General features: G+C 40.8%; 1 protein-coding gene across 6 annotated transcripts in view; it reads right to left on the bottom strand.

Moving 5' to 3' along the window:
• LOC129709703 (microtubule-actin cross-linking factor 1, isoforms 6/7-like) overlaps window positions 1–22,031 on the bottom strand; it is a 59,003-nt gene that overhangs the window by 22,802 nt on the left and 14,170 nt on the right. For all 6 annotated transcript variants that reach the window (XM_055656225.1, XM_055656227.1, XM_055656222.1 and 3 more), the window contains exons 13-24: window positions 19,373–19,492; window positions 17,317–17,486; window positions 16,720–16,879; window positions 15,946–16,140; window positions 13,754–13,882; window positions 12,446–12,589; window positions 10,252–10,440; window positions 8,701–8,797; window positions 6,341–6,510; window positions 4,676–4,838; window positions 3,110–3,264; window positions 1,871–1,945 (exon numbers count right to left, since the gene is read on the bottom strand). In XM_055656225.1, coding sequence (XP_055512200.1) covers window positions 1,871–1,945; window positions 3,110–3,264; window positions 4,676–4,838; window positions 6,341–6,510; window positions 8,701–8,797; window positions 10,252–10,440; window positions 12,446–12,589; window positions 13,754–13,882; window positions 15,946–16,140; window positions 16,720–16,879; window positions 17,317–17,486; window positions 19,373–19,492 — 1,767 coding nt within the window. The remainder of the gene's footprint in view (window positions 1–1,870; window positions 1,946–3,109; window positions 3,265–4,675; window positions 4,839–6,340; window positions 6,511–8,700; window positions 8,798–10,251; window positions 10,441–12,445; window positions 12,590–13,753; window positions 13,883–15,945; window positions 16,141–16,719; window positions 16,880–17,316; window positions 17,487–19,372; window positions 19,493–22,031) is intronic.

The following is a 22,031-nucleotide window of genomic DNA, read 5'->3' as shown; positions in this document are numbered from 1 at the left end:
AACTCCGTTTATTCAATCTCTTCTCATGGCTACAACCCTCCATTCCTAGCGCCATCATGGTGGATCTCTTCTGCCCACTTGCTAATGGTACCAAATCCTTCTAGTCAGAACTTCAATTATTCACTATGCTTCAAGTGCAGCCTGGCCAATATTTTGTGCAGTTGCAACATGACATCCCAACTCTTATCCTAAATGCCTATGAAGGCAAGCAAGCCTTCTTCACTATGTCCCAAAATGCATTACCTCGCACTTGTCTGTTGAAATCCGCACTCCCCCAATTCTAGACCATAACTCTCGGACCAACCTTATCTTTTTCGATGATTACAATGAATGTGTTATGAAAACCTTCCCAGGAAAGAATAAAGACACCAGCTTTGTCTGTCAGAAATCCAGCAACAGTCAGCTCCGATGACTCATTAGAAAATACAATTTTTCTGTCAGCTCCTCTATCAATGAGATAACGTTTCCACAAAATATTCCATCTTACATCTCGGATTGATTAACCCAGTCAACAATAGTTTCATTTAAAACAACTATTTCTAAATCCTGTTTGGGGGAGGGAGGGGAACCTTCAGTTTTCTATGTGCTGCTAAATTAAACAGCGGTCAAAACTAATATTAAAAGTTTCAAATGGAGCTCAAATATTTACTCAGACATTTCAAAACTACAGAAGATTCACTGATAACTATTTTGTTTCCGAGTTGGAACATATGTACTTGGGGCGGCACGGTGGTACAGTGGTAGAGTTGCTGCCCTACAGCGCCGGAGACCCAGATTCGATTCCAACTACGGGTGCTGTCTGTGTGGAGTTTGTACGTTTGCTCCGTGACCGCGTGGCTTTTCTCTGAGATCTTCGGTTACCTCCCACACTCCAAAGACGTACAGATATGTAGGTTAATTGGCTCAGTGTATGTGCAAGTTGTCCCTAGTGAGTGTAGTATAATGTTAATGTGCGGGGATCGCTGGTCGGTGCGGACCTGATGGGCCGAAGGGCCTGGTTCTGCGCTGTATCTCCAAACTAAACTAAAAAACCTACTTATTCTCTACAGTTATTGATGGCATTTACTGTGGACAATACTTCAAAGAAAATAAAAAGTGCGCCATACATTTAAAATATGATTTAAAAAAGTCATTAAGCCGTGTTTCAAACAACTGATAATAACTCGCAGTGGTGGAATAGGAGGATTGTCTTATTGGGAAAGATTGGATATACCAGGCTTGTATCCAATGGAATTTGCAAGAATGAGAGGTGATTTGATTGAAATATTTAAGACCCTGACAAGATGGGGTATCGAGGGGATAATTCATCTTGTGGGAAAATCAGGAAATAAGATAACACTTGAACGTATGCACACATGATGAGAATCTGGGAAGTCAAATGAGGGAGACCAAATCTGTCACTAGGGCTCACTGTTTGATTCTCCAGGGAATTCAGCAGCATAGCCAGCAGTGAAGGGCTTCTTTAGAATTATAATGAAGATGTACCATTTGGATCCCATGCACTTTCAGACCTGGCAGTGTATCCAAAGCCCAATCATTTTTCATTGTTTATTTCAAATGTAATAATTTTTAAAAGTCTCTGAAGACTGATAACCATTAGGAGCTCAGGATTTAGAGATACAAAGTGGGCACAGACCCGCTCAAGATGCCGGGGTTGTGGGCATCAACCCTGGGCATCCTGCTTGCCCCAGTACAAACCCCAGTTAAAATCAAAAGTACTGAAATCCAGCACATTATACACATCATTTTGTTCAAATGATTCATGCTAAAAAAAACTTAAATCTAATAGATCATGATCTCAATTGTTTTCTGAACATCCTTTCTAAAATATGATAAACTATTTGTGAAATATTTCAAGTGATGTACTTACTCTATACTTGTTTTCTCCAATCTGCTCCACCTGAAATCGTTTTGCACATTTACACTGTGCCACCTGTCTGGTCACCTATAAAGTAGAGACTTTTAAAATTAGAAACCAAAAAATGTTCAAAAGATATTACCTACAAAATAAAAATGGTTCCATTTAAACATTGGCAGGACACAAGTGCGTCAGTGTCCAATTTCTCTAACGAGAAAAATACAATGTTTTGAGCATGGCTCATATTTAAGGGCCTGTCCCGATTTCACGACCTAATTCATGACCTCTGCCGAGGTTGCCCTTGACTCGTCAAAGTAGCCTTTATTGTCATTCAGGCCTTGCGGTCTGAAAAAAATTTTGTTGCCTTGCAGTCCTACATATAGTAAAAATGACAAAAACACACAATAAACACAAATTAACATCCACCACAGTGAGTTCACCAGCAGCACATGGTCGTCACAAGGTCGTAGGTAGGTCGTAGCAGGCCGTGATGCTAGTCGTAGGTACTCGTGGCATTAAGTAGGTCGGGGCGTTTTTCTTGCATGATGAAAAATGTCCACGAGTAAAAAAAGGTCGTGAATTAGGTCGTGAAAGTGGGACTGGCCCTTAACAAGAACTATAATGAAACAAGAATAAAGCATGGAAGACTGTTTCAGCACATGAAAGCAGCTCATATACCATAGTTTCCTGTAGCTTGCTGGGTTCATTTTGGACTCTTTGGTTTGGGGGGAAGGTAGGATGGGGAAGAGGGGTGGAACATGATTGTGGGACTTTGATTGGGTTAAGCTGAACCATGTTAAAATATCACGCAAATTCATCGTAATTCACGCAAAAGGTGGTGGGTATATGGAACAAGCTGCCAGAGGAGATAGTTAAGGCAGGGGCTATTGTAACGTTTAAGAAGCAATTAGACAAATACATGGTGGATAGGGCAGGTTTAGGATATGGGCCAAACGCAGGCAAGTGGGACGAGAGTTGATGAGACATGTTGGTCAGTGTGGGCAAGTTGGGCCAAAGGGTTTGTTTCCACACTGTATGACTCTATGGCGTGATGACATAGGTTGATATTTTTCAACTTTTAGTCACTTGGGGATAATTTCTGTTCCTCTGAACTTCCTAAAGCAACACTGGAGAACTTCTGTTTAGTGGATGACGTTTCCAATTTGAAATATTGACATTGATTTTTCTACCTAACCTCTATATAGGATTTGAACAACAATAACATTCAAGTAAAATCAGTAAACTATGGACCTCATCCTCAATTTTGTCTGCGTCAGTAACAGGCCGGTAGGCATCTTTATTCGGATGAAGTGCGGCCACAAATTCGTAATAATCAATGTAACCATCTCCATCTCCATCAAAGATGTCAGCTACAGCAGTCATTTCCAGTTTACTGGTGGGGAATTCTGAAATGTGAAGCAACAAAGTACACAAGATCAGGCAATATTAAATATAATTTCCACCATTATTTTCGCAAAGTAGTTGTAGATGGTTTATGCATGCAACCTATAATGTAGCTACCTCATCACCATTAACACGCCCTCTCATATCAGTATAACTATGATCTCCTCCCCTTCCTTCCTCCCATTTTGTCCTGGTATGCCTGAAGGCTGGATGCAGCCAGTGATGGGAGGAGTGTGCCATGTGCTATAATAAAGACTCTAGTAAAGGTTACAGTGTGTCAGACTGAGTCCCTTTACAGTGGTGATATAACTTTATAACAAATTTAGTTCAGAGACAAAGTCTGTTATTTAGAGATGCTGTTTTTTTTATGATGGAATGTTCTAGTACTGACAGATATGATATGATCATATTGAATGATCATATTGAATGGCGGTGCAGGCTCGAAGGGCCGAATGGCCTACTCCTGCACCTAGTTTCTATGATATTAAAAAATAAATAAAGCAAGACAAAAAATACCAAGTGATGCAATGTAAGCGACAAAAATGGCTGCTATTCTCAGAATCTCTGATGATTCTTTGAATAATCAACCATTCTATTTGCAGAAACTAGTGATAGAAAACTGTGCATTAAACAGTCTGGTCTCGATCTGAAACATCGTCGATCAATGATCTCCAGAGATGAGTTACTCCAACACTTTGTGTCCTTTTGTGCATCTCATGTCCACTGATACAGAGATGGTGTTTATTACAATGGGTGCTGATGAGTGGAAAGAGGTGCTGGGGGGAGAAAACTCTTTGGATTTACAACTTATGCACCATTGTGAGTGGACAGAATTTTCCCACAGTAAGCCAAAGCAAGCGAGGTCACCATTCTGTAGTCCTGATACTGCAATTTTTGAATTATGCTTTTTAAAATTAGTTTTATAATGAGCACAGTGGCACAGCAGGTAGAGCTGCTGCCTCACAGCATCAGAGACTCAGGCTTGATCCCGACCTCAGGTGCTATCTATGTGGAGTTCTCCCTGCAACCACATGGGTTTCCTCCAGGTGCTCCAGTTTCCTCCCACATCCTGAAGGTTTGTAGGTTAAATGGTCTTGTAAGATTGCTGCTAGTGTGTAGGGTGTGCATGCAAAAGTACAATCATTTAGTTTAGAGATATAACATGGAAACAGGCCCTTCAGCTCACCAAGACCATGCCAATCCATATTCACTGATGTGAACGGGTGATTGTTGGTCAGCGTGGACCCGGTGGGCTGAAGGGCCTGTTTTCATGCCGTATCATTCAATCAATTCAATCAAACTTGAGAACTTGATTATAAAAAAATTATATCATTTGATCCAACTAATGTAAAAATTAAGGCATATTTTAGTCAACTTTAAAATTTAATAAACTCCAGAAATTATTTCAATTACTTGAAGACAGGATTCCGTCAATAAACTCCTGCCGCGTGATCTTTCCATCCTGATCCTTATCGATGCGCCTGAAGAAGTCCATCACTCGGGACTTCTTGTGGTTCATCCATCGCATGTATTTTTTTCGCCACACATCAAAGTCAAAGTTGGCAAATTCTTTCAGCTGAAATTGAAAGGAAAGTTTTATTCAAAAATGTAATTCACTACCGAATTAGAACCGTTAAACAGATTTTTAAATAATATTGAAGATTCAATCAAAACCTAAAATAAAGGTTGCGAATTACTCAGCTTTATAAATGGAGGCATAAAATGCAAAATAAAACAACCCATATATATCACGGTTGCACGATCTTGGGCATCAAGGAATGCCAAATGCTTTGGAACCGACCAATGGGAAATATAGCACTGTGGTATATCAAACCAAGGCAGGACTTGCACAATAAATTGTAAAGCCCTGGAGAATGGGGAAAGTATCGGGAGATCTGGGATTACAGGTGCATGGTTCCCTGTAAGTGTCGGGCGAGGTGTCAGTGTGGTGAAGAAGGCATTTGGCACATCTGCCTTCATCAAGAAAGCTATAGAGTACAAAGATTGGGACATCATGTTGCATCTGTATGTCATTGGTGAGACCACGCTTGGAGTACTGTGTGCAGTTCTGATCATCCAGCTAGAGGATGAATATTATTACGTTAGAAAGGATGCAGAAGGGAATCACCAGGATATTACTTGGGTTTGTGGGCTTGAGTTATAGGAAGGGATTGGATAGGCCGAGTCTTTTTTCTTTGGCATGTAGGAGGCTGAGGGGTGACCTTATTGACACATTCAAGATCATGAAGGGAATGGATACTGTGAACGTTCACAGTCTTTTCCCCAGGGTAATGGATTGAACAACTAAACTTAAGGTGAGAGGGGAGGAATTCAAGAAAGATCTCCAGAGTAACTTTATCAGAGCATGATCCATTTTTGGAATGAGCTGCCAGAAGAAGTTATAGTGGCACATACAATTAAACTTTCAAAAGACATAAACACATGTATGGATAGGAAGAGTTTAGAGGGCTCTGGGCCAAATGGGACTATCCTAGTATGGCAAATTGACCGGCAGGGACAATGTGGGCTGAAGCCTTGTTTCCATGCGTTTTAGCTCAATGACTGTAAATGGCTGGTGAGATGATAAGATAGCTTATTTCTGTGCTACATAGCTTTATGACCTGACATTATATTTGTAAAATGAAATCTATGTTAATGGGAAAGAACAAGGGAGAGGGACTAAATAATGATTAGTTTGCACATTCGCCCTGTGTCGACTTCGCACGTTATTCCTGTGATCGCGTGCGTTTCCTCCGGGTACTCCAGTTTCCTCCGGGTACTCCAGTTTCCTCCCATATCCCAAAGACGTGTGGATTTGTAGGTTAATTGACCTCCGTAAATTGCTGCTCACGTGTAAGAGGTAGAGAGAAAGTGGGCCAACATAGAACTAGTGAAAGGGTGAACGATGGTTGATGTTGGCTCATTGAGCTAAAGGGCCTGTTTCCATGCAGACTCCAAACAAACTCTTTTAAAGAGTTAATACAGGATGATTGTCCAAATAGCTATGCCTATGTTGTGAGAGGCTGTGGATCTGTATGTAACTCAATATGACAAGGGTTTCATAAGTTATCGTCTCACTTCTTCCAGTCGGTCCAGACAGTCGTGTAGTTTGCGCTGTCTCTCCAACGCCAGTAACCAGACCTGCTGCCATCTGCCAGAGAGCAGATTGATCTGTGGATTCTTTGCTTCAGTCTGTGCTGGCATAGTCGTGGGTGCAGGAGGATGAGTCATTTGATTTAGATTTTTCCCTATAAAACACAGAAAAAGATCATCAGTGTACATTTTAAATGTGAGAGGGTTCAAAAATAATTTGTGGTCTTACTACCTCTAGGGAGAAAGAGACAGTGGCGTTGCAAAAAGTACGTTTGTTTGAATCAAAATATGGACCAATGTAGATGATGTTTAATGGAAAAAAAAAAAAATCAGTTTCATGAACAACAATGACTACTTAATGAATCCTGAAGAGCTCAGTCCGCCTAAACCTACATGATCTCCCAGTTGCTAAACACTTTAACTCCCCCTTCCATTCCTGCACTGACCTTCCGTTCTGGGCCTCCTCCTCTGTCAGAGTGATGCCTAACGCAAATTGGCGGAACAGCACCTCATATTTCGTTGGGCAACTGACAACCCTGCGGTATGAATATTGACTTCTCTAACTTCAAGCAACCCTTGCTTTCCCTCTATCTCCATCCCTCCCCCATCCTAGATCTCCAACCAGTCTAACTGTCCTCCTGATATAAATTTTATCTTTGTATGCTTTGTTGTTACCTTTCCCTAGCTAACAATGATCAATTCTACATTCTCCTTCAGCTTTGGCCCCTTTGATGTCTCATTTTCACATCTGAAACGTCCCCCATTCCTTCTATCTGGAGATGCTGTCTGAGTTATGTCTGATATCCCACTGAGTTACTCAGCATTTTGTGTCCATCTAGAATGTTTTGTTATATTTACAATGACGAGGGGTCCGAAGTTCCGTTTGGAAATTGGAGTTTGGAGGTATTCCCCAAAAAATAGCAACATCCACATACATCACTCAAGTGTGGGTCGTTTACCATCTCCAAAAATTATGATTCTAGCTACTGCACTGACCTGTTGCTCACCCCGTTCAGAATAAACAGCCCTGAGTAATACTCAGCACCACCCTGCGATTGTCATTACCGAGAAATTTGCCGAGAGCAACTCCACAAATAACATGTATATAATGGATGGTCAGAGGCTAGGTAACCTGTGAAGCATGGGTCACCACCACTTTTCAAAGCCTTTTCTTAATCAGCAAAGGAAATGAAAAGGAAGTGCAGCGTGGGTTCACCAGGTTAATTCCCGGGATGGCGGGACTGACATATGATGAAAGAATGGGTCGCCTGGGCTTGTATTCACTGGAATTTAGGATGAGAGGAGATCTTATAGAAACATATTCAATTCTTAAAGGATTGAACAGGCTAGATGAAAGATGGTCCCGATGTTGAGGGAGCCCAAAACCAGGGGTAACAGTTTAAGAATAAGGGGTAGGTAGGCCATTTAAGACTGAGATGAGAAAAAACTTTTTCACCCAGAGAGCTGTGAATCTGTGGAGTTCTCTGCCACAGCAGGCAGTGGAGGCCAATACACTGGATGTTTTCAAGAGGGAGTCACATTTAGCTCTTAAGGGCTAAAGGAATCAAGGGATATGGGGAAAAGGCAGAAACGGAGTACTTATTTTAGATAATCAGCCATGATCATATTGAATTGCCAAATGGACTACTCCTGCACCTATTTTTCTATGTTTCAAGGTAGAAGTCACTGCTCCATCAAAAATGCTGGATTAAACTGTTGTGGCTCCTTAACGAACAGCACTGCCCAAGTACCATTGGCATCAGGGTGGCAAAGTGGTACAACGGTAGAGTTGCTACCTTATAGCGCCACAGATCCAGGTTTGATCCTGACCACGGGTGCTGTTTGCACGGAGTTTGTACTTTCTCCCTGTGACTACGTGGGTTTTCTCCGGGTGCTCTTGTATCCTCTCACATTCCAAAGACTTGCAGGTTTGTTGGCTCATCGGCTTATGTAAATTGTCCCTGGCGTGTAGGATGGAACAGTATGCGTGATCGTTGGTCTGCATGGAGTCAGTGGGTCGAAGGGCCTGTTTCCACACTGTATCTCTAAACTAAAGCATAAAGACTGCAGCAATTCCAGGTGCTGACCCATGAGCTGTCAATGATGAGCACAAAACTGGTCCTGCTGTCCATGCTCTTACTCAGTGGATGAAAAAAGAAGTAGTATCCTGATAATGACCATACTGTAGATGAGATCATGCTGATCATGAGATCAGTCAGTAATCATACATCAGACATGGCACCTAATCATTTTGTAAACAATGACCAAATCCTTAATCATAGTGTTGGAGAATTCTTCCATGATTAATCTGCACCATTTTCTTCTGTTGAATGGAAGAGACTTACTTCCTCGCACGTGTGAAGGTTCTGCTGCTTTCCGCTTGTATGTTTTTGTAACTTTATCCACATCTGGCTGCTTCCTCGTCATTTCTTCCATGAAAGACTGAGGAAAAGGACAAAAAACAAATTAACCCGGAAATAAACCGGTCTTGAAAGTTAAAAATAATCGGCCTTTATTTAATCTAAGCCGGAGATTTAATTAAATCATCATCAATGACAGGGTCTTCCAAAAACACTATTTTTCAGACGTCTAACTCTTATAATAAGGATATGGATGTATTAAGGAACCAAAGATGTTACTATAATCTTACTGTAGTTTGCCATGAAAATGAGTTCAGCTGGTACCATTCAACTGCCAGTTTGTGCTTAAAACCAAAACTGTCCAAGCTTCTGCTCCTGTAAGATCCCATCATCCTCTAGTTGAGTTTGAACTAATATAGATTCCAGGCTCACTGTGATTAAGGCCTGAGATCCCTTAGGAATGGACAATATTACTGTTTTACAGGTGTCAGCCACATCCTTGGAACAAATCTTTAAACACTTTATAACAATAGAAATGCAGTGCACCCATGAGATCCATTTAGCATTATGTTTGCTGAGCTCTTTGTAGTCCATAACTGCATCTGATAGTAAACAATATTTAATCAACTAAGAATTTTGGAGGTACACAAAAATGCTGGAGAAACAGCGGTTGAAGCAGCATCTATGGAGCGAAGGAAATAGGCAACGTTTCGGGCCGAAACCCCTCTTCAGGTATGAATTTTGGAGCATGGGCACAGAGATTAAGACAAGATGGTCTGAGAATTTTGTGTGGTTGGAGGAAAAAAAAAGCACAAAATGAGAGAGATGCAACCTGGCCTCAGACGCAGGCAGAAGACTTTGACTTCTATCATGAAGTGGTGCGGAGGGAGTTAGAAGATTAGAAAGGGCCCCATATAGATCATCATTCCCTGGTATCAGCAGCGGAGGCATAAGATCTGATTTCCACAATGCTGCTCCTGCTAGATGATATCATGGGCACTCCTGTTGTGGGGCTGGGGCTGTTGTGTTTATTGTCAGGAAATGTCAGTAAGTGCAAGGCTGCGGCCAGTGGCTCAACGGGACAGAAGCGAGATGGACAGAAAGATCCATCCAATGCCATGTTTTCAGCCTGAGGGTGTTCCCCATAAATAAGATGAAAAATCAGAAAGCCCTTGCTAGTTTGAAATTTGACAAATGGTTGGTTTAATTTCATCACAAACTGGAGGGATGATTAGAAATTAGATGTTAGAAATAACCTACCATCTACCTCATTGGAGATGCATGTACTTAATCAGACTTTTCTGGACTTTCTCCGGCACTAAACATTATTCCCTTTATCCTGTATCTATACACTGTGGGCGGCTTGATTGTATTCATGTATAGTCTTCCCGCTGACTGGATAGCTCACAACACAAACCTCGATGCACGTGACAATAAACTAAAAACTAGACATGGAAATTGCTTGACTATATAAAGTTTAAGAAACAATCATGACAATATACTTGTTCTTTGGTCAAGGACATAATTAGTGTGTACCTGGTGCTCTGTGATGCTAGTTTTGACTTGTTCAATGTCCTTTGGCATGGACTCTTGATCCCTTTGTATTAGTGTAGTTTCAGCCCATTGTAGCCATGTCAATAATTCTTCCAACAATTCGGCATTGGTAACCAGCTCAGACAGTGCGGTTGCCAACCGCTGCTGGTGTTGCTTTGCCCACGTCAACACCTAGATGTCAAATGACAGGCAGTTTCTTTATTTGATTTGGCGATTAATAATACATGCAGAAAAATAAATTTGAAGCGATCGTAAAAGATTCTGCAACTCTGAATTTCTGGACTAAATCTTCATTAAAAACATACACGGGGGGGGGGGCAAGCTGGTGCAAGAATACTAAGTACAATATTTAAATAAGTACTGCAATCACATCTATGAAGTAAAATTCAATTTCAGTTCAGGCTTTATTTTTGCCTTTCAAAAGGCTTGAAATACATTGAGAAGAGAAAATGCTTACCCCTAATCCAGATATAACAGGGGTGTTGTCATAGATGGTCCTTAGTGGATTACTGGCATCTCGTGTTTTAAGCATTTTAATTTATGCATTTTTGGAATAACCTGCTTGTTCATTTAATATCAAAGCCTGATTCATGGGCTCGTAATTTTGAAATGGCATGCTCAAATTTACACTTGACAGCGTTGTCACGTGTATGTTTAATTTAACACATTTTCGAGATATGCGCTGATTTTCAGGAACGTAATCGCCGTGTCTGTACAATCTGTAAATCCCATGCCCACCTTACATTGGATTCCAGCAAAATGAGAACAACCCCATGGCAAGGGTTTGTAAACTTCCAGTTCCTTCTCTCTGTAGATTGTAAGTGATCCAGGCCCAGCCAGAGGAGTGGATCTTCACCATACACTGATTCAACAGAGAAGGGAATAAAATGTTCTACTCCATCTCTCGACCATCCCTGCAACTGTCCGCCTAACCATCCACCATCCTCAGGATGAAGCAGCAGAGGACCGAGCTAAAATTACACACTGAGCTGCCCTCACTCCTTAGAGCACTCCACCGTAAAATGGGTCTGGATCGATACTTTTCCCTGATACTAAACAACGGCTGGCATGAAATAATATAAATGAACATAATTAGTCGCAACCCTGTACTTTAAATATACAGGAACCTTAGATTTTATGTCGGTGACATGCTTGAAAAGCAGCTTGTAAATCAAAATGTAAATAAAACACATGCTGGGCATCATACATGACTGCTGCCTTAAGGGCCTTTCCCACGGGCGTCATTTGCGCGTCACGACATGCGCGTCGTGACGCATAATTAATGTTGCGTAAATGATGCGCAAATGACACCCAAGTGGGACAGGCCCTTTACGGTGCCAGGCATAAATCTGAGCATGTTAGTCCGAAAATAGAAGCCCATAAATTAATTTGCCACTGTGGAGACCAAGTCAATTGATATTTTTAAGGCAGAGATAGATAGATTCTTGATTAGTACGGGTGTCAGGGGCTATGGGGAGAAGGCAGGAGAATCGGGTTAGGAGGGAGAGATATATCAGCCATGATTGAATGGCGGAGTAGACTTGGTGGGCCAACTGGCCTAAATTCTGCTCCTATCACTTATGACCTTACGATATAGTATACTTCGGAAGTAATTAGACAAACATGTTATTCTAAAAATGTTTTCAATCAAGCACATGTAAAACCTGGGGTGCCTGTATACTGAAGAGATGTGCAATTTTATAAGGTAATTGTGAACCCAAAATGCAGTCTGCTCTCACTGATGATGTCAGATATACAGTATTAAAGGACATGGCACCTTTTTAATTATTTTGTGCTTTATGCAATGAATACTTACTAACACAACTACAAGGCGATTTCTCATAAAATGGATCTAACCGTGAGGATAACCATTGAAAGTGAAAGCCAGGGAAGTGAGGAAATGATATGATGCACAATGCAGTAACAAGCAGTGAACTAGGAAACACAAGCTCAATTAGGATATTCAATCCCCTCGGGGCTACTGCACCACTCAATCAGGCAGGGAAAAATAGAAAAATATTCTGGTTCAATGGCATTTTGTCACAATGTAATAGAAATGATTCTTTGCCCCATAAATGACATTTGAAATGCACATTCTAAAGAAATGACTTGAATCACATTATGTGCGATAGAACTTATTTTTAATGCTCCGAACTGCAGCAGTACTCTCACTTACCTCTTCAAAGCGGGCTCGGATGATGGTGATCCAGTGTTTGACGGTGGTGACACAGTCTGGGTGGCACACTGCTAATATAGCCTCTCCCATGCCAGCTGCATTATTTACATCCACACGCTTCTCCTCCACTTTCTTCATAAATTCCTGAAATATTAATTAACAACACAATACTGTTAAAAGAAGTAATGTACAATGGAGAAAGTAAATGGTAAACTACCGTACAATGACATACCTTGCATCAAGTTAATCAATTGAACAGGTCCAAAAGAAAAACTATCTTCCAGAATCCTGTTAAAAGAGTTTTTGCATCATACGCTGGAGACACAAGGAAGTGCAGATGCTGGAATCTTGAGCAAAAAACAACAAAGTGCTGGAGGAACTCAGACCGAAGAAGGGTCCTGACCCAAAAAGTCACCTGTCCATTTCCTCCACAGATGCTGCCTGCACCATTGAGTTCCTCCAGTATTCTGCTGCTTTTTGCACGCAAAGTATGGTACTCTATTTATAGCTAAATTGTACTGTGCTGAATGCAAGAAATATATAGTCAAAGTTTTTCGAATACACACACAATTCACTGTTTAAGAATCTCAGTTCTGCAGTTTTGCAGTGCACTCATTGAACCAGATATTTAATTTAAAACATTTTTTTTTAATACACACAGTAGTACTTGTTATTCCTTTCAGCCTTAAATGCTTTTTACAATTTAATTTCCAGGAATATTCCATGGCAAACTTGTAAATTTTCTTAACTCTTAGGATTTAGACAATCCGCCTTCAATACTGTTAATAATAGGTAGCCCTCAATGCTTTAACTTTAAATAATGTTTAAGCAAAACATCACTAAAAGTAATTTGAGGTTGAGTTTTTAAAGTTCAGAAGGTCAAATGCATAATTGATGTCATACTATGATTTTGATATTTAGCCTTTTTAGTTTAGTTTATAAATACGGCATGGAAACAGGTCCTTTGGCCCACCAAGTCTATACTGACCATTGATCACCCATTCATACTAGCTCTATGTTATCCCACTTTTTCATCTACTCCCCACATACTAGGGGCAATGTACAGAGTCCAATTAATCTATGCATCTGCACATCTTTAGGTTGTGGGAGGGAAATGGAGCACCCGGTGGAAACCTACAGTTACAGGGAGAACACGTAAACTTCACACAGATAGCACCCGAGGTCTGGATTGAACCCTGGTCTCTGGCACCATGAGGCTGCAGCTCTACCAGCTGCGCCACTGTGTGCCCCTTTTTAGACGACCAGAGTGATTGTTTTAAAATAATCGCCTTCAGCTGGGGAACCCACCTTGTGTAGATCGATCAAGGACTGTAGAGCCTCCACATCATCCGGTAGAACTCCTCGGAATCGAAGTGATTGCTCAGCCTCAGATAGCCACTCCAGCAGCCCATGGACGGCATTGTGGAATTCCTCTGCCTGGGACCAAATTCAATAAAACAAAAATCAATTGAATCGCCCCTTCACTTTACACTGGAATGGTGGTCAGGTTGTGGACTGCAGGTGCTGTAAAAATGCAGATTACAGCGACATAGCAGGAAATGATTCTGATAGGAATTTCTCATTATATCTTCTCATCCAAATTTCATTTAACAGGTAACCAAAATAGTTAATAAAATTCTTTCTTAATGGTTGGCACTGTAGCTGGATGCAAATCACTAAAGTTAATGTTTATGCATAGAATGTAATCTTATTGTACAATGAAATATTTGTTTTATCTCAAAAGTAAGTGGAATGCAGAGGGGAAAAAGATACAAGTAATAGATAACCTGATGTGCTGTGTTCAATTTTGGCACCACATTTCAACAGGTACCGTGCAGATGCACTAGTAGTTTAGTTTAGTTTAGAAATATAGCGTGGAAACAGGCCCTTTGTCCCACCGGGTCCGCGCCGACCAGTGATCCGTGCATATTAACACTATCCTACACATACTAGGGACAATTTTCACATTTACCAAGCCAATTTACCTATATACCTGCACGTCTTTGGAGTGTGGGAGGAAACCGAAGATCTCGGAGAAAACCCCGCGGTCACGGGGAGAACGTACAAACTCCGTCAATATCAAACCCGGGTCTCCGGCACTGCAAGCGCTGTACGGCAGCAACTCTACCGAAGCACCACCGTGCCGCATTAGTTTTCATCTGCTTGGTTTGTGGTCCCTTGAGCTTAGATGGATAAGAATGAAAAACCTAACTCTAAAATCAGGGCTAGATCACTCAGGGGGCACTTATTTTTATTTAAATGCCTTTATTCTTGGGGTCTGTGCATTTCTGGCAAGGTCAGCACTTATTGGCCATCTCCATTTTCCCGTTAGATGACAATGGTGAGCCATTGCTTGGAACTGCTCCAGTCTTTCTGGAGCTTTTGTGGAGGGAGTTTCCTTGTTTTGTCCAAGGACATGAAGAGGTCTGGAGCTGTTGATCTTGAAATCCAAACTGGACATCGGCAAAGAGATTATAATAAGTGCCACTTGAGAGGATTATGAATTAGTTATCTAATGAGATTATAATAAGTGTCATGTGAGAGCATTATGAATTACTTGACTGATGAATGAGAATAGACAGATTGGTTGTAATTTGGCCATATTGGATATATCTTGTTTTTCGTGAGAGGTTTCTAACATAGATGAAAGCTAGGGCTGTAATTTTACTAGGCTAGAGATGTAGCGAGTTCTAGAACAGACATCTTCAACAGTGCATCAGTGCTCTCTGCTGTCCCCTGGAGTGAAATGTGTTGGCAAATACTGGCTTGAGTGATGTTGGTGAACCCAAGATCCATTTAATGAAGTTAGCAGAATATGGACTTCTTATCATAAAATGCAGGGTTAGTAGAAATTTCCAATACTTAGATCTAAAACATATTTGTTAATTTGGCATGTCAAAGGAAATGGAGCAAATGTAGTCATTGGTACAGAACAGGTGAGGTCTGAATGAATGGGAAACTGATTCATAATTTCTTGAGATAAAGCTAACATGGAGTGAAAATTAATTCATCATGGGTCTGCTTGACAAACTGAATGAGGGATCAGAGAAACAAAGAACTGTCAATGCTGGTTAATACCAAAGATAAGACACAAAGTACTGCAGCAACTCAGTAGGTTAGGCAGCAGTTTTGGAGAAAAAGGATGGGTGACGTTTCAGGTCCGAACCCTTCTTCAGACCCGAAAAAGGGTTTGACCTGAACATCACCCATCCTTTGTCACCAGAGATGTTGCCTGACCCGCTGAGTTACTCCAGCACATTGTGTCTATCTTTCAAACGACAGATCAACAGGTTTTGTCTTGCAAAATATTTTCACCTTATTTTCAACCTCTCAGCAGCTGTGAAATTATTTTCATCATAGATAATAACCTACATTATTAGTTATCAGTGCTGTGTGAAACAATGCATCATAGTTTCCCTGATGCTATAGCAAGTACTGGTGGATTTTTAAAAACTTGGATAAGATTAAGTTAAAATAGAATTTGAAAACATTAATTTAACCTGTTTAAGTGCCTGCTCAAGCCGCGTCTGTTTAGAGACGGAGAGTTTGCACACTATGTCCCATCGTATGCTCAACTCCTGCAGTTGAGCCTTCACCCAGGTTGTATCATCGTGGCTGTTTTCAATCAGTTCACGGGCCGACCGTTTCAGGACCTGCACGCTCCCCGTGCGCTTCCCAAGTTCCTTTTGGAAAACCTGTATAAATAAAACACAAGCCGTTTCAGTGTGTGAAATCTATTTGTAAGTAAAGCGTACAAAAATCTACTTCTCGTAACGTTTTCAGCACAAACTAACAGTTCTACCTTTTGGAGAAATGAAGCCTTATAGAACTTTCAGCTGTACGTTCATGCAAGTGTACGTATGTGTTCGGAGCAGAATTAGGCCATTCAGCCCATCAAGTCCACTGCCATTCAATCATGGCTGATCTATCTCTTCCTCCTAACCCCATTCTCCTGCCTTCTCCCCATAACTCCTGACACATATACTAATCAAGAATCTACCTAGCTCTGCCTTAAAAATATCAATTGATTTGGCCTCCACGGCTCTGTAGCAATGGATTCCACAGATTCATCACCCTCTGACTAAAGAAATTCCTCCTCATCTCCTTCCTAAGGGAATGTCCTTTAATTCTGTGGCTATGACCTCTGGTCCTAGACTCTCCCACTAGTGGAAATATCCTCTCCACATCCACTCTATCCAGACCTTTCACTATTTTTGTTTGTGTTAAGTTAGTGCAAAGATGAATGCATAGCCTTCTGAGCAATAAAACTCTACCTTGTGAGCATCCAACAGGTTCATCACCAGATCTAGATCTCCATGGACAGGTTGATCCTCAGCCAACTGCGGCTCAACCTTGTACAGCCAGTCAACCAACGCTTGGAGAGCGTCAGTAAACTGCCCTGAAAACAGCAGGGCCTCTTCCAACTTGTGCTGCCTGAGGAGGATGAGGAAATAAACAAACTTTAATATTGGTGAAAATGACACTGAAAATATTAAACATACAATTATGAAATTATATCAACCCAAACAAAATTGACATTCTAAGCAAATAATCATCTTATAAACATCAGTTTACACTTGCATGTTGATGTAACATAATGTAATAATATCATGTAATGTAATCTCTGGGAAATAATGTTGCAGAGAAGCAAGAATATTGATAAAGCACCCCATTGCTAAATGCAGACAGTTCTTCTACTTAATAGAACATGTTAAAACTAGCTTAATTATGATATGCACATAATGGATATTAATCGGAACAATTGCCAGGTCTTATGCACCAATTGTTGCTGAATGATAAGCCACAGAATCACTTTCTTCATGAGAAAATATTAAGAAACAATTGTTAACGCTTTAATTTTTCTCCCTCACCTCTCGACTGACTTGCCACAGACGGTGTCCCACTTGTCTCGCACTTCTCCAAGGAGATTGTCCAATTTTGGATGGTCATCCGCATGTGAAGCCTTATCTTTCATCGAGCGGCCCATGCGGACTGTGGTATCATACACTGGCTGTTTCCCACCCAGAGTTCTTTGAAAATCCTAGTTTAATTTGAAAGAAAACCACAATAACGCTAGATATGCAAGGGCACAGACTGTACGTCTCTGAATAACACATCATATCCCGTGTTGGCAATTACTAATTTGGCTATTAAATGCATCGACATTTTTGAGTTGATGCCCAAAACTTAGATTGCCGCTAGAACTTCTTTGTCCACAGTATTTGGCAACAAATTATGTAATTTGTTTCACAAAATTATATTTGTATAGTCAAATGGTTCAGAATACCAACTCCAGGTCTGCAAATCTTTGGGCACTATATCAACCACTTATTTATGGAACTTTATTTAATCAACAGTTTTACAACTAGAATTGATTTCCCAATTAGAAATATTATATACATTCAATAAGTGTTGCAGCTGCCATTTGAAGACCTTGATTCTTTCCTTCGATTCATTTCTGAACCACCCCAGGTAGGCAAAAATATTAGATTCCTTTGAAAAGAATTTGGATTTGATCCACCATTCTATTCGGTAGGCACACGTTTGCAAGGGTGTTAAAATACACAGATTGAATGTCTTCTGGAAGTGTGCACATTGAAGGCAGATCAAGTTGTTAATCAGCATTTGACAGTGGTAGACTTCAGTGTTGTCATTTCGACCTTGGAACCCAATGCTCTCTCATACTCATCTCATACTGTCAAACAGGCAAGCAGCAACAAAGACCTACCCACCCACCAATCACGTTTAATGTGAAAGATCTAAAACCTATAGGCACAAAGTGCTGGAGTAACTCGGTGGGTCAGGCAGCATCTCTTGGTGATTGGTGATGTTTCTGGTCGGGACCCTTCTTCAGCAAATGTTTGTAAACCAGCTTCTGCAGTTCCTTGCTTCTACTCTTGACGTACAGACTGACTGTATGACTTGCAGTCAAAAGTCCTTATGACTTACGTTATGATTCATAGCGTTTGGTGCTTTCTGTACAGTCCTCAAGTTATTAATGCCTGCAGGGAATCGCGTGACAGGTGAAGTAGGAACCTTGCGCTAATTTGAAGGTTTCGGCAAAAATCAAAGTGTTCACAGTTACTTGCTCGTTGCAACAAAGCAAGACATCAAAAATGAGCAGAAGGTGCACAGTGCGGTGCAAGCTGCTCAAACAAAATGGAGCAGATGGAAGGAGTTTCACAGGAGTCCCAACCTGCCCAGGGAAAAATTGTCAGCAAGGAACAATGAGCACGATGTCTGCTCTTCAACAGTTCATACTGGTTATCTGTCATTAGCTATCGCCACAATTGTAAACATAGAGTAAGGAAAGGATTGCATGGGTGGTTCAGTATGGATATATCCAGCAATTTGCCATTCACAGTTAATCAAGGATGTTCACATTTCTTTCTCTATCACCAGAGATCAATATAGATAGAAATTCCAATACATTAAAGATAGACATAAAATACTGGAGTAACTCAGCGGGTCAGGCAGCATCTCCTTTAAACTGCCCCCCTCTGACCTTAAAGCTATGCCCTTTAGTCTTTGACATTTCCACACTGGGGAAAAGGTTCTGACTGTCAACTACATCTATGTCTCTCATGATTTTATAAACTTTGATCAGGTCTCCCCTCAGCCTCTCCTGAGAAAACAATCCAAGTTTGTCCAACCTTTGGTAAACCCCTTCTGCAACCCCCAGCAAAGCCGCCACACCCTTCACGTACAAGGGGTTTATAAAGCTCGACATGACTTCTTGACTCTTATCCTCAATGCCTCGACCAATGAAGGCAAGCTAACCATGCGTCTTTTCTAACCATTCTACCCAGTTGTGGTGCCACTTTCAGGGAGGTATGAACTTGGACCCCAAACACTCTTGACTCTTGACGTTGTACTTTGATTTTTAAATAAATTCAATCCAATTTTATGAAAAAATAGATTTCTTACCTTGTGCTTTGTAAGCTGCAGTTTGATTTTATCTGGGTCATTGGAGATTTCTATGTCAGTATCCAGATTGTTTTCTGCTTCTTCCAGCCAGTCAATCAACTTCTTCCAGGCTTCGTAGAACTGGGATTAAAACAAAAATATTCGGAACTAAACTCACTTGGAATAAAATCAATGGTACATTTCAGCTGAAAAATATGCAAGTAGACCTGCTTAGTTTGGAGTCAGGAGTATTTCGGAGAGCTCATGGATCGGACTGCTGAAGTGTTCTTTCTCCTTCGAGAAGATAATATGGGAAGATAATTGTGCTGAGAGAAATGCATGCAAAAATATCCAACTGTATCAAATATCAAACTAAAAGGCTAGTATTTTCCAAACGGCATTTGTGAACAAAGATACATGCCGCCTTTCTTCTACCTTGTTTGGAAATGATACCCAGTGTCTTGGTTAACGTTTCAACCTTGTTGCATGCCGGGCTGAAAGCAATTGACAGTAATTCTTGGGAGGCGCTAGTTTCAAAGGTGCAACATTACATAAGCTGAGAAAGGAATGAACCATAATTGAAATAAACAGGGATAAAGAAGAGTGCTAATTTGAAGAGGAGAAAGGAAGAATTATGCTGGTCAAAATGGGAGAGTTGCTGAGGTGAGAACAGTGCCAAAACCTGTCAGGATATCTCTATTACCCAAGACAAAGCATCATGCATGCTTGGCATTCAATCAACATTTATTCCTCTACAATGGTAACATGGTGTCTCTAATGTGGATCACTGGCAAAACTCAGTGCAATTACTCACCCAGGCTACTCTGACGGAAACCCCCCAACCCACTAATACGGCCAAAAATAGTGGAGAGCACCAGGTACATACAGGAATAGGCCCTTTGGCCCTCAATGTATGTGCCAAACATGATGCCAAGACCATCTCTTATCTACCTCCACATAATCTATAATTACATTACATTATGGATTATTATAATCCATTCCTCACATATCCACTTGCCTATCCAAAAGTCTATTAAATGCCAGTATCATTCCTACCTCAACCACCACCCCCAGCAGCGCATTCCAGACTCTGTGTAAAAAAAAACATGCCCTGCACATCTCCTTTAAACTTTGCCCCTCTCACCTTAAAAGCAATGCCCTCTGGTATTTGATGTTTCCACCTCGGTTAAAAGGGTTTGACTGTCTACCCTATTGATGCCTGTCAGAGTTTAATATCATTCCATCAGGTTTCCCCACAACCTCCAACATTCCAGAAAAAACTATCCGTCAGTCCAAACTCTCCCTGTCGCTAATATCCTCTAATCCAGTTATCGTTCTGGAAACCATCATCCAAAAGATCCCATGCAAGGTGTGCACCTTGGATACATGTCTCCAGTCCATTATTGTTCCAAACTGTGGAACTCGCTGCCCAGCTGGATTCGGAGAAAGTCTGCAGTGGTTCAAGACACCAGGTCCCCACCACTATTTCAGGGGTAATTAAGGATGGGCAATAAATTTTGCCAGCCATGTTAATATCCCCAAAATAAATAAAACCAAGCCAAAAGGAATGTGGTGTTTAGTGAACAGACATTCTGAATGTTATCCAAAGTGGGTAGAATGTATCCAATTGATGGGATTGGTATGGATATGTTTTGAAGTTACAAATAGGTACGTTGAATGTCCAAATGTACAGCATTATATACAGAATGCAACACAATAGCATTAATTAACAAAAATAAATTAATCTCAATACAAAGACGCACTCTATCCCTTCGGATGTCACTTATTGAGTCGATGCTCCATCCAATACATCGGTGGCATATAAACTAAAGCTCACTGCTTCCAAGAAACAACGTCTTACAGTGGTGTACTTGGCAGCACAGTGGCCTAGCTGGTAGAGCTGAAGCCTCGAAGAAACAAGAGACCCGGGTTCGAATTTACTATGCTATCTGTGTGGAGTTTGCATGTTCTGACTATGATCTCGTGGGCTTTTTGTGGATGCTGCAATTTCCTCCCACATCCCAAAGACATTGGAAAAAAATGTAGATTAAATGGCCTCTGTGAATTTGCGTAGGGAATGGATGAGAAAGTTGGATAACATAGAACTAGTGTTTGGGGGCTGCAACAACGTCTGAAAATGACTTTTTGCTTGCTTCCTAGTTTGGCAGAATTGCTGATAAACTAGTTCTATTAGACTGGAACAACAGACTGAAAATACTGTCCACAGTATGTTCTGTTGTTGGTATATATGACAATTAAATACTCTTGACTCTTCAGGACTTAAACAAACATTTTAGCCAAGAGATGGAGGAAAACATTTGTGTTTCAAACACAAAATTTGTGAAGTAGGCTAGAAGAACACAAATAAAATATATTAATGAATTACACTGCCTTAAAAACGCTCTTTGTAGAATCACTAATCTAACAACTTTCAAATGCCTTATTATGTTAACCTTGTAGACATACAGATGAGATCATTTGTTTCTTCCTGTTGAATACATGGATTTACTCCAAACGGTTTGATGTCCCAAATTCTCACACATTGGGTGTGATGTATTTTATGGATAGTGCAGTACAGTGACAAATCACATTCTGGGTCTGAACTTGTGTTTTAGGTCCACCATAATAATGAATCAGAGGCCCTTGGGTGATTTTGAAGCAGGCACAAGGATAATGGGAT

This window comes from Leucoraja erinacea, chromosome 26 (genome assembly GCF_028641065.1).
Source record: "Leucoraja erinacea ecotype New England chromosome 26, Leri_hhj_1, whole genome shotgun sequence".
Classification (NCBI taxonomy): Eukaryota; Metazoa; Chordata; class Chondrichthyes; order Rajiformes; family Rajidae; genus Leucoraja; species Leucoraja erinaceus.
Note: the sequence above shows the minus strand (reverse complement) of the source record. Positions and strands in the feature narration are given on the sequence as shown.